The following is a 10,870-nucleotide window of genomic DNA, read 5'->3' as shown; positions in this document are numbered from 1 at the left end:
TGATGTAAATTGGAACTCATGAGCTGTGTTGTCTTTGTCTGGGTGGCTGGATCGTCAGCTCCAAATGTCGACGTAGTCCAGTACGTCACCCAGCAGCGTCATCTGCACGTGTCCTGATTCCTGAATCTAAGTACCTACCTTACCTAGATAAGGTACCTAGGTACCTAAACTAATCATCCTTGAGCAGACATTTTACCTGCCTGCCTACCTAGGTACCTAAGTAGGAAGTCGATGTCGAGCTGATACGACAAAACTCTCGTCCACATACTCGTGTGATTTCTTCCAGTAAGCAGGGAATGTGCGGTTTGGTGACTCTGGTTCCTTGATGTTACGTAGCCGCTCAGTAGTACCAGACTCGTCAGCGCCAACATTGAAAGCATCCGAATGCCCTCTCCAAGGCTGATTCTTGGCATTAGGCCCGCAAACCGTTTGATATTGCATTAGGTTTGATTTAATTCAAGGTCTGGTTCGGTCATCCAAGACTAGACATGTCGACAATGCCTGCAACATCAACGAAGCCTGGCCCAAGCCAAATGCCGACTCAGTGCTGTCTGGTCTGGTCACTCTTGTCTCCGCTAATACTGAACCAGTTAGTGCAAACAGAGCGTCAAGGTGCCCAGTGCCAGTTGAGAACAGAGGACAGAACATATTGACCAGACCTTCAAATGACCAGACTTAAGTAACTTGTCGTTCGAACCCAACTTAGTTGAGGTACCAGTTGACGTGTGCAGGTAAATTACTTGGGGAAGAAGCCACAAGCCTCAAATTCTCGGAGTCAACTTGAGTCGTCAAGTCCAGACGTAACTGGCGTCAAGGACCGCCAGGCCAGACATGCTGGATTGACCAGACTTCAACATTAAGCTTCCAGACGCTGCTGAGCGGCGCCAGCCAGCTTGAGGCCCCCTTTATGCCCCTTTGGCATGCAAGTGCAGACATGCATGTGGACTGGACGTTCGTTGGAGACAAAATTGACCAGACTAGACCAGACCAGACCAGCCCCGGACACCAAACATTTGACCAGTTGACCTACCAGACCCTTGCACCCACGTAAAGCGTAAAGCGTAAAGCACTTACCTGAGAATAAGCACATGCAGCCTTACATGGAGGCGTTTTCCCACCCATCTTGATTAATTTTGACCGTTCTAACCTCTGTGCTTCAACATTTGTCTGCCAACCAGTTTCGGTTCAGTGCCAAAGGTCCTGTCTCTGATTCAATCCGTGCATCCAGAGGTCTGCTTCGAAACTACGACTCCTCCAGGCAAGACTGACTGCATCGCGAGATCAAATCGGTCCAGAGTCGCAAACCACCACTTGCATCAGCGGCTCTTGCATCGTTTCCTCAACATTGAACGGACCCCCTCACAAACATTGAAAGGTTAACGCATCTCAGCGGCCTTTTCACGACGTCTTCATTTAGCATTTACGTACCAAGCTCTACTACCAGGGGAGTGTGTATGACATCGCCACGCCAGGCCTCGGAGATTTTCAAGCCTCTACCAGAAGATTGATTGCTCGGTCCTTCCTCCAATTGTTCCAGGTTTTCCATTTCCATCTCTCCTGTGTTAAGAAGACCCGGCCGCGCTCGAAAACTTTTGAGCATCCCGAGGCGTCTGGTGGAAAGCGGTTCCAAGACCTTTCTTTACATGTTGTCATTCGCACCTTCATACTTGGATAAAAACCAAGAAGCCTTCCGACAGTGACGGTCTGATCACACTCTATTGTAGAGGTGGTTGACCAGATTCTCTTCTCCTGCTGCATACGCGCTTTACCTCGGCGCTTTGAGTAGATCAACAAGATATCATACGGAGAACCCACGGCAATTCTTATAGGACTCGCTCTCTTCATTTCCTCAAATTCTTCTGCTTCTCCTACTCCCTTTCGCCGGCATCAATCACTCCGACCATCAGCCTCTGCACCATCCAGTTCAGTGGCATTTTTGAGGACCTTTATACTTAGGGCCATCTCTCTGTGGGCAACATACTTGTCCTTCCGAGGAGGCGACTCTGTCACACTCACTCATTGTCTCACCCACTCTCTTCCATTTACGTATCGAATCTCTGAACTCCCAGATGTGATACAATGTCGGCAGTAGCAGGTCAATGTGGTACAGACCAGCCATCGGGGTCTGACAGAGACCCTGATTCTCCTCCGCACCACAGGACATATCACCCCAAACGGCCACACAAGAAATCTCGTCTTGGATGTCAGAATTGCAAGAAGCGCAAGGTGAAATGCGACGAAAAGCGCCCTTCTTGTGGGGTATGTACGCTTCGCGGGGACAAATGCGTCTACTCTCCCTCCGCGAGTAAACCAAAGACGCCATCAGTATCTCCTCGCTCGAGAAAATCTTCCCCTGGTTCGACTTCTCTTGTGCCCGTATCATATCAACGCACCATGCCTTTCGTTGTGGCTCAAGAACCCCTGCCGATTGCTACTGGCTGCGATGCCATCGATATGAAAATCCTCTGGCATTTCTTAGGCCATACCTGTACCTCTTTCTCTATTAAAGGCGGCGATTCCAGACCCGTGGAAGATCTCATGCGGAATACTGTCATGGACCACGCCTTCAATGTCAGATTTCTTTACAATTCAGTCATGGCTTTATCGTGTCTCCATGCCATTGAAACGAGGGGCGATGACATGGGTGATCCCCTTCGTCTTGTCCACTACCAGGACGGTTTATTCGAGGCCTACTCAGCAGCTGTTTCCACTGCTCATCCAGAAACGTACGGCGCATTGCTAGCCAACTCTCTTCTCCTCACAGCCCTATCTTCTCAAAATTTTCGAATCCCTCAGACTGCTGATCTCTACATTATTCAGTGGATGGCCATCTGGCGGGGTATCGGGACAATTTTTAAGAGAATAGATAGAAGATCCTTGAGGGGCACCGGGTTAGAACAACTATTTTATCGCCCGTCTATGGATCTTGATGCTGCTTTCGAATACATACCGTGGAATCTCAAAACCTTGATCTCCTCAATACCCGCCAATGATCCAGATCTTATCTACATTGGAACGTATGTCCGAGGACTGAGGTATCTAGCAACGCTGTACCAAAACATGCACCAGCGCGGATTTGGGGCTGTAATGAAATTACGTGTCATCACTTGGTTTACGTACTTACCTCAAGATTTCGTCCAACTGATCTTCAGCAGGAACTGTCGAGCGCTTGTCATTCTAGCTCATTACGCTGTTTTCCTCAAGCTAACTACTGGAGTTTGGTGGTTAATAGGCGTGGGTGCTAGGTCTCTCCAAGATATCTGCACATTCCTCGGCCCTGCGTGGTACGACGAACTGGAGGCCCCAATGAAAGCAATTCAAACCGAGAATCCGGTAGAGCTGGCAAGGCTGCTTCTGGGCGATACTACGTGGGAACCTCGAACGTCCTCGGCTGATACATGGAGTCTGCAGGAAGAGGAAGAGGCGAAGCAGCTCACCTTAGTAGATGATCAAGGACGGCCTGTTCGCTATGAATCTGAAGCAGGGACCATGGTTCTGGCGAATCCGAGCCAACCTGACGACGAACCTGTGTGGAACGCTAGTCTATAACAGACGATTGCGATTTTGATAATTCATCTGCATACACTCGTGTGGAGCTTAGAGGCTGCTGTAAAACATGATTAGCCCGACGGGAACATACAGGGTCGTTGCAACCAAGTCTCGCATCGGCCCCAAGATGATGTGTCTTGAGGGTTGTAAAGATTATTCCGCAGCCTGAAATTTCTATATTCCGACGGAGTTTCTATCGAAAAGAAAAGGTGGAATGAGCGTCAGCGCAGCGGGTTTCTGTATATATGTTAATTTCCCAGCGAAAATTAAGATGCGGTAACAACAGCCACTTCTCGATTCATAAAGTTATCAGGTAGCATCAGCTGGCTTCCACGACGTTTCTCGGGGTTGACTGCATAGTTCACAAGTATATCCAGCTCGCACCCAATCGACAAGATCACAAGTCACGATGTAATTGCAGGATACCGCATTGTCTTTTATTTCAGGTCTCCGAGCGTCTGTTTCGTAGTTTCAGCAAAGACAGCCAGCCCGAGATAGCAGTCTAGAATTGCACATGTATCGGGGTCTGGATGTATACCAGAGTGACCTATGCGTCCCTCGGTCAGATAAGCCATGAATCTTGCTGTAACTTCTGGCATCACTGTTGAAAAATCTGGAGAGGCAGCCTAAAGAAGAATTCACGTATGCAACTAGTTTGACCTACAGAGCTGGCGGACCATGGTGACTCTAACAGACTTGATACGACATTGCTTTGCGATACAGAGAATCCCTTCCTAAAGACAATGGTCAGAGCGCTACAATTGTTTGGCAAAAATTTCTTCCTTTGGATAGGCCGCGGTGCCTAATTGGACGATTCCGTTCCTGCGTCACTAATCATTAGCCAACCACAGCTGTCACCAAACCTGCTCGAGGCCAGAGTCCGTCTCAGAATTATACTACGATTAGATGCAATCACAAAATAGCGAGGGTCAAGACATAAAGAGGAAGTTTTATCATTGGTACACAGCCCACAAAAGAGACTAAATAGATGGAGCTTTAGAAGAAACCTCCCCAGCCCCGGTTCCTCTGGTCTATACACAGGCTCCTTCTCCACACCTTCTAGGTATTATGTAGTTAAGGCGCCTAGTTCTTCTCCAAGTCCGCAAGAATCTTCGCACCCTTCTCCTTGGCGGAGGCAAGATCACCAACCATGTAGAAGGCACCCTCGGGAAGGCTGTCACCCTCACCGCTCAGAATAGCCTTGAAAGAAGCAATAGTCTCCTTGAGGTCGACCAGCTTACCCTCGATACCAGTGAAGACCTGAGCAACAGTGAAAGGCTGGCTAAGGAAACGCTGGATCTTACGGGCACGCTCGACAGTGAGCTTATCAGCCTCAGACAATTCGTCCATACCCAGAATAGCAATGATATCCTGCAGGGACTTGTATTCCTGAAGGATCTGCTGGACACGAGTTGCGGTGTTGTAGTGCTCCTCACCGACGATACGGGGATCAAGCATACGGGAAGTAGAGTCGAGAGGGTCGACAGCAGGGTAGATGCCCAACTCAGAAATGCCACGGGACAACACAGTAGTGGCGTCCAAGTGAGCAAAGGTGGTGGCCGGGGCAGGATCAGTCAAATCGTCAGCGGGGACGTAGACGGCCTGGACGGAAGTAATGGAACCCTTCTTGGTGGTGGTAATACGCTCCTGCATACCACCCATATCGACGGCAAGAGTGGGCTGGTAACCGACGGCAGAGGGAATACGACCCAGCAAGGCAGACACCTCAGATCCGGCTTGAGTAAATCGGAAAATGTTGTCAATGAAGAGCAGGACATCCTGGCCCTCCTGGTCACGGAAGTACTCAGCAATGGTCAAACCAGTCAGGGCGACACGGGCACGGGCACCAGGGGGCTCGTTCATCTGACCGAACACCAGGGCGACCTTGGATTCGCCATCGAGCTGAATGACAGAGGTTTCCTGCATTTCGTGGTAAAGATCGTTACCCTCACGAGTTCGCTCACCGACACCAGTGAAGACGGAGTAACCACCGTGGGCCTTGGCGATGTTGTTGATAAGCTCCTGAATGAAGACAGTCTTGCCGACACCGGCACCACCGAAGAGACCAATCTTTCCACCACGGGCGTAAGGGGCAAGAAGATCGACAACCTTGATACCAGTGACGAGAATCTCAGCGGAGGTAGACTGGTCAATGAACTCCGGGGGATCAGAATGGATGGGCAGGAACTTGTCAGTCTTGATGGGACCGCGCTCGTCAATGGGATCACCGGTGACGTTGATGATACGACCAAGGGTAGCAGGACCGACGGGAATGGTGATGGGAGCACCGGTATCAGCGGCCTCACGGCCTCGGACGAGACCCTCGGTACCTATTTTGAGGGATTAGAGTTTGCGCACATAAACATAAATGGGGCGATAACTCGCAACTTACCATCCATGGCAATACAGCGGACAACATTCTCACCCAGGTGTTGCTACAGATATATGTTAGCCAACTATTGCCATCCACCTTGGTTGATTCCGGTTCACAAGTCACATACAGCGACCTCAAGGACGAGCTTCTGGCCATTGTTATCGGTCTCGAGAGAGTTCAGAATAGCAGGCAGCTTGGCGGTGTCGAACTTGACTGTACAACGGTCAGTATGAGTTTTCTCGTACCGTAGATTTAGTAAATGGCTATGAGAAAAGGTTTGACGAACCATCGACGACGGCACCAATGACCTAAAAATTGTTGTTAGCTCAAAATGCCTCCCCGATCGGCAATTCGCTGAAGGATGTTTACCTGGTGAATTTTGCCAACTCCAACACTGGCAGAACTAGCATATCTGCTGTTCAGGGGGAATCGGAGAGCGGCAGGCTTGAGGGCACGTCGCGAAGCGGCGGCCGAAAAGGTCGGGCGAGACGCCCTGGCGAAGGAGGAAATGCCGCTGCAAGAAACAGCCACGGGTCAGCTCAATTCGATTCAATCGGCCTCAATTGGCGCTACCGCCGCGCAAAAAACGCTGAAACTCAAACTCAGGCGCCGAGACTCACCTCTTGAACATCTTCCCAGATGGCAGAGAGCGATCAGATATGGGAGTGGAGAGAGATTGGTTGGAACTGGGGGAGAATTTGCAGAGTGAGCAGTTTTGCTCGGAAGCGGACGACTTCGTCGGTTAGAGCTTTCTCATGAATCACGTGACACGCTAGCCTGAAATTACTTGCGCTGGGCCTTCACAGTGCAGGCCTCGGGTTTTGCAGGAACGCGATGTCCCTTGGGTGGTACAGCATGGGGCTGAACAAGTACAGTAACGCCGAGCAGATGTTCTACACGATCTTGACACCGTTGGAACCTACATTTTTTGTTTCACTCTCCTCCATATCATGTACCTAAACATTGTAGGCTTGTTTATCATTCGGCTCGGGTTGATAGCACGCGGTCTAAATATTATGACTGTCTCGACAGTTACTATGGAGTACTTCGTCTGGAATCGTGAGAATGATCCATGCACAGTGTGAAGTGGCCCCTTGTCGCCCCGGTCAACCAAGAGGAGTTGCGGCAGACGCCTGGATCAGTTCAGTTGGTACCTGAGGCTCCGTCCTGGTCCCCCTTTCCTGAAGTATCAGGCACGGCCTTGCATTCTCTGTGTGACTTCGCCGGCCATTTCAGCACATGCAGTGGGTCAACCTTGCTCCTGGCTGACCCACTGTCACTTTGCTCTGTGCTCATCGCAACATTGAAATTTCTGAAATACGGACCGCGACAATATTCAGCGCAGTGCCCATATCTAAAGACTTTGCCAGTTTTGTTGTTTTTCCTTTTGCTCAGGGACAGACAATTACAAGATACATTTCATACTAAACGTGTTAGAGCTAGAAAAGGACAAATGGAAATGCTTTTCAAGATGAAGCAAAAGCCGTCGGGAGAAATCTGAGTACGTATGAAGTTACAGTTTTGTGCAGAAAAACCTCTTGGAGCCCAACTTCGAGACCCAAACATGTTCCGAATACTACAGTCCTTATTAGAACCACTCAGTCGACCTGTGAAAGTGGTTATGATCATTACCCTCCGCCCCAATCCATAGGCAGGGTATCTCGCAGACCATCTCACAAGTTGTTACTGCCGTGCAGTCTGCTCTTCACGTGCTAGTACCTAGTTCAACGAGTCAATTTACGTTCATAAGAAATATCCAGTTGGCGCAGAGAATCGTGTAAACTTACCATGGCTGTGCGGCAAGGAATATACACTTGGGTCCAATTCTTCCTTCCGTTCCATTCCATCGGAGTCGTAAAGAAGCGTGTGCTCTCATCCACGCGGCCGAATCCTCCAGCTTCCTTGGAATCAGTGTCGAGAACGATAGAATACGTGCCTGCATCCTCAACACCAATGCGGTAGTCGGCGAAGCTCTCGGAATGGTGGAAGTTGAAAATGAATACCAATCCTGCTCGCTCGAAGACAATGACCTTGTCGCCTTCGTGTTTGAGAGAAATGAAGGCTTGAGGGGAACTAAGCCACCCGTACTTGGCTTCGCATTGATTCATTGATCGATCGAAGTTATTCAGATACTGGTATCGTAGTAAATCGTCTTCTGTCAGGTTTAGCTGGCGACGAGCATACCAAAAAGAATTGTTATTCCCTTCCCTGGGAAAGTCGAGCCACTCTGGATGGCCAAACTCGTTTCCTTCAAAATTCAAATATCCTTCACCGCCCAGGCCATGAGTTACCAGCCGAATCATTTTGTGAAGGGACATGCCTCTTTCAATTACAGGCGTCAGTGGCGACAGAACCGACATGTTTGTGTACATTTCTGCGTCACAGAGATGCATCATGAGAGTCTTGTCACCAACCAGGCTGTTTGTGGGAGAGTGTTAGCGAACGACTAATAAATAAAGAAGGCTGGGAACATACGCTTGATCATGACTCTCGCAATAGGCAATTGTCTTCTCTCCGTGTCGTCGATTTGTGAGCGTAAAGCAAATATTTCCAATGTCCCACTGCTCGTCTTTCAGCTCTTTTAGAATCTTGATCCACATGTCGGGGACGGCCATTGCCAAACGATAATCGAAGCCAACACCGCCGAGCACAAGTGGCAAACAGAGAGCGGGCATGCCAGATACATCTTCTGCTATCGTGATACACTCAGGAAATAAAGAGTGCAACATTTCGTTAGCAACCATGAGGTAAACTACAGCCTCCTCATCAACTTCAGCTCCAAAGTATTCGTGATAGCCACCTGAGAAGCCTCTGCGAACGTTCATTAGAAGGTAGAACAACAGTGGTGGGAAGGTAGACAATGACTCACGTGCCAATACCATGATGAACGTAGAGCATGCTGGTTACGCCGTCGAACCTAAACCCATCGAACCGGTACTCTTCCATCCAAAAGTGCAAGTTACTGAGAAGGAACCGGAGCACTTCGTGGTGTCCATAATTAAATAGCCGGCTGTCCCATTGGTCGTGGCGCCCTTTACCACCACCATGGAAATATTGGTGATCTGTTCCGTCAAATTCGTTTATGCCATCCAATACATTCTTCGAGGCATGGCTATGTACGACATCCAACAACACAGTTATTCCCATGCCATGTGCCGTGTCAACCAACTCCTTGAGATCTTCAGGGGGTCCGTAACGACTGCTGGCTGCGAAGAAATTGTTAACTTGGTAGCCAAACGATGCGTAGTATGCATGCTCCATAACAGCCATCAGTTGTATCACATTGTACCCAAGGTCATTTATCCTGGGGAGCATATTCTTTGTGAATTCTTTGTAAGTCGCCACTCTTTGATCAGGTGTGGATATTCCAACATGGGCCTCATACACACGAGCGCTTTTTGGCTTGGACGGTCTTGCGTGCTTAAAGGTATACTTCTCATGGGATGGTGGGTTCCAGAATCGTGCTTCATATGCTGGAGACACGCTGAGATCCTGAGTGACGTACTTGATCCAAGCCGGAAGTCGGTCTACCCTCTCTCCAGTAGGCAGCTTCAGCGATATCTGGTTTCAGATAATCTCAAGTCAACTTCTTTTCTCTTTCCGATGGGCGTTCGTATCTACAGACCTTTATTTTTGAATTGTGCGGTATCGCTGGACGGCCCTCCTTGGGTGGAAGGACGATCTCGAAAACCCCAAAGTCATTTTTCCTCATCAAATGGGAAGTGATGTCCCAATTATCTAAGCTTTGTGTCAGCTTTCGATGAGCCTTTGTGGGAAGTAATGGGACTGTTGCGACGCACTGAACTCTCCTACAAGTGATGCCTCCACAGCATTGGGAGCCCATTCTCGATATGTGATGGTATTGTCCTTACTCGCATTTAGGCCGAAATTTTCATAGCCCTAAATCACCCGGTTAGATCTGCCTTGGAGGGCAACATAAGATCGTCGAAACAATTTTGGGCGTGCCTACCTTGGCAAATTTCTCTAGTCCTCCTTCAGTGGTTTTAATTCTGTTGATCCAATCATGGGATCTGGCATATCTCCGCTTCAGAGCTTCACTAAATGGCTCTAACCAGGGATCGAGTTTGACAACACCTATGTTCATGTTTAGACAATGAATTCTGAATATTACATGATGTAGCGGATTTGCAGTACATACCAGTGCCATCTCTGGGAACATCGTCTGGGGAAAGTCCGACAGCGCCAGCTTCATTAAGCAGCTTCTGAATGTCTGTCATGGTGTCAATTGATTGAGCCTCCTTACAAAGGATGAAATCCGACGGTGTAGCAAGTTGTCTTGAGGTCATTAACTGAATTGTGTAAGGGACAATGGCCAAGGTTGATCAATGAGCTGTTGTGGGGGCGAAGCTGAGGGGGCGCGAGATATCTAGATGTCTGGTGGTCTGGTCTGGTCTGGCAGCTTGCTTCGCGGTGCGTCCTTCCTGAGCTCCAAGCTCTGAACAAAATTGAAAGATGTGCGGCAATATCTGAACGTCTGCAGATTTGGTGAATCTATGTTGAAGTGCGGTTTTGTCACAAAAAAAGAAAAAGAAAATTGAGTCGCGTGCTACGATACAGAAAGTGTCAATCAGGCAGGCTTGGAGCTTTATCGCAATTTACCTGATCTGAAAAATGGAATGCGCACGATCTTGTCATTCTTGCAAGGTTCAACAAAGCTAGTGGCGAAGGTGCTGCAGCGGGGCTGCCGGTGATATGGTGACGTCGAAGTAGCGCCGAGTGATTGACAGCTAAAGCCTGGCCAGCCACCAGTGCAGGAAAAGAACATTGAATTCAATGTTGTCGAATCTTGCTGTCAAGTACTCCGTATCTCAGGTCAATCAGCTTGAGCGCCAGGGTAGACCACCGGAACGGCAAGAAATGAGGGTCCATGTCTGGTCTGGTCTGGTTGAGGCACCATCCTTCAGTCATAGCACCAACCACCACACC

The 10,870-nt window shown here is 49.1% G+C and overlaps 2 protein-coding genes across 2 annotated transcripts; one reads left to right on the top strand and one right to left on the bottom strand.

The window, feature by feature from the left end:
• Nucleotides 1–2,394: 2,394 nt before the first annotated feature.
• Nucleotides 2,395–3,549, top strand: VFPPC_03487 (C6 zinc finger domain-containing protein; the record flags this gene model as incomplete). The annotated part of the gene is made up of 1 exon (XM_018282982.1): nt 2,395–3,549. One exon carries the CDS (start codon nt 2,395–2,397, stop codon nt 3,547–3,549), a length of 1,155 nt encoding a protein of 384 aa, XP_018147677.1.
• Nucleotides 3,550–4,632: 1,083 nt separating this feature from the next.
• VFPPC_03485 (1,4-alpha-glucan branching enzyme) lies at nt 4,633–10,161 on the bottom strand (the record flags this gene model as incomplete). Its single annotated transcript, XM_018282981.1, has 13 exons — nt 4,633–5,879; nt 5,942–5,984; nt 6,051–6,136; nt 6,210–6,231; nt 6,293–6,437; nt 6,544–6,656; nt 7,711–8,341; nt 8,399–8,734; nt 8,793–9,484; nt 9,549–9,661; nt 9,724–9,823; nt 9,894–10,018; nt 10,083–10,161. The coding sequence occupies 13 exons, from the start codon at nt 10,159–10,161 to the stop codon at nt 4,633–4,635; spliced, it is 3,732 nt and encodes a 1,243-aa protein (XP_018147676.1).
• Nucleotides 10,162–10,870: the final 709 nt, after the last annotated feature.

This window comes from Pochonia chlamydosporia, chromosome 2, assembly GCF_001653235.2.
Source record: "Pochonia chlamydosporia 170 chromosome 2, whole genome shotgun sequence".
In the NCBI taxonomy this organism is placed as follows: Eukaryota; Fungi; Ascomycota; class Sordariomycetes; order Hypocreales; family Clavicipitaceae; genus Pochonia; species Pochonia chlamydosporia.
This window is presented reverse-complemented; position numbering and strand designations above follow the sequence as displayed.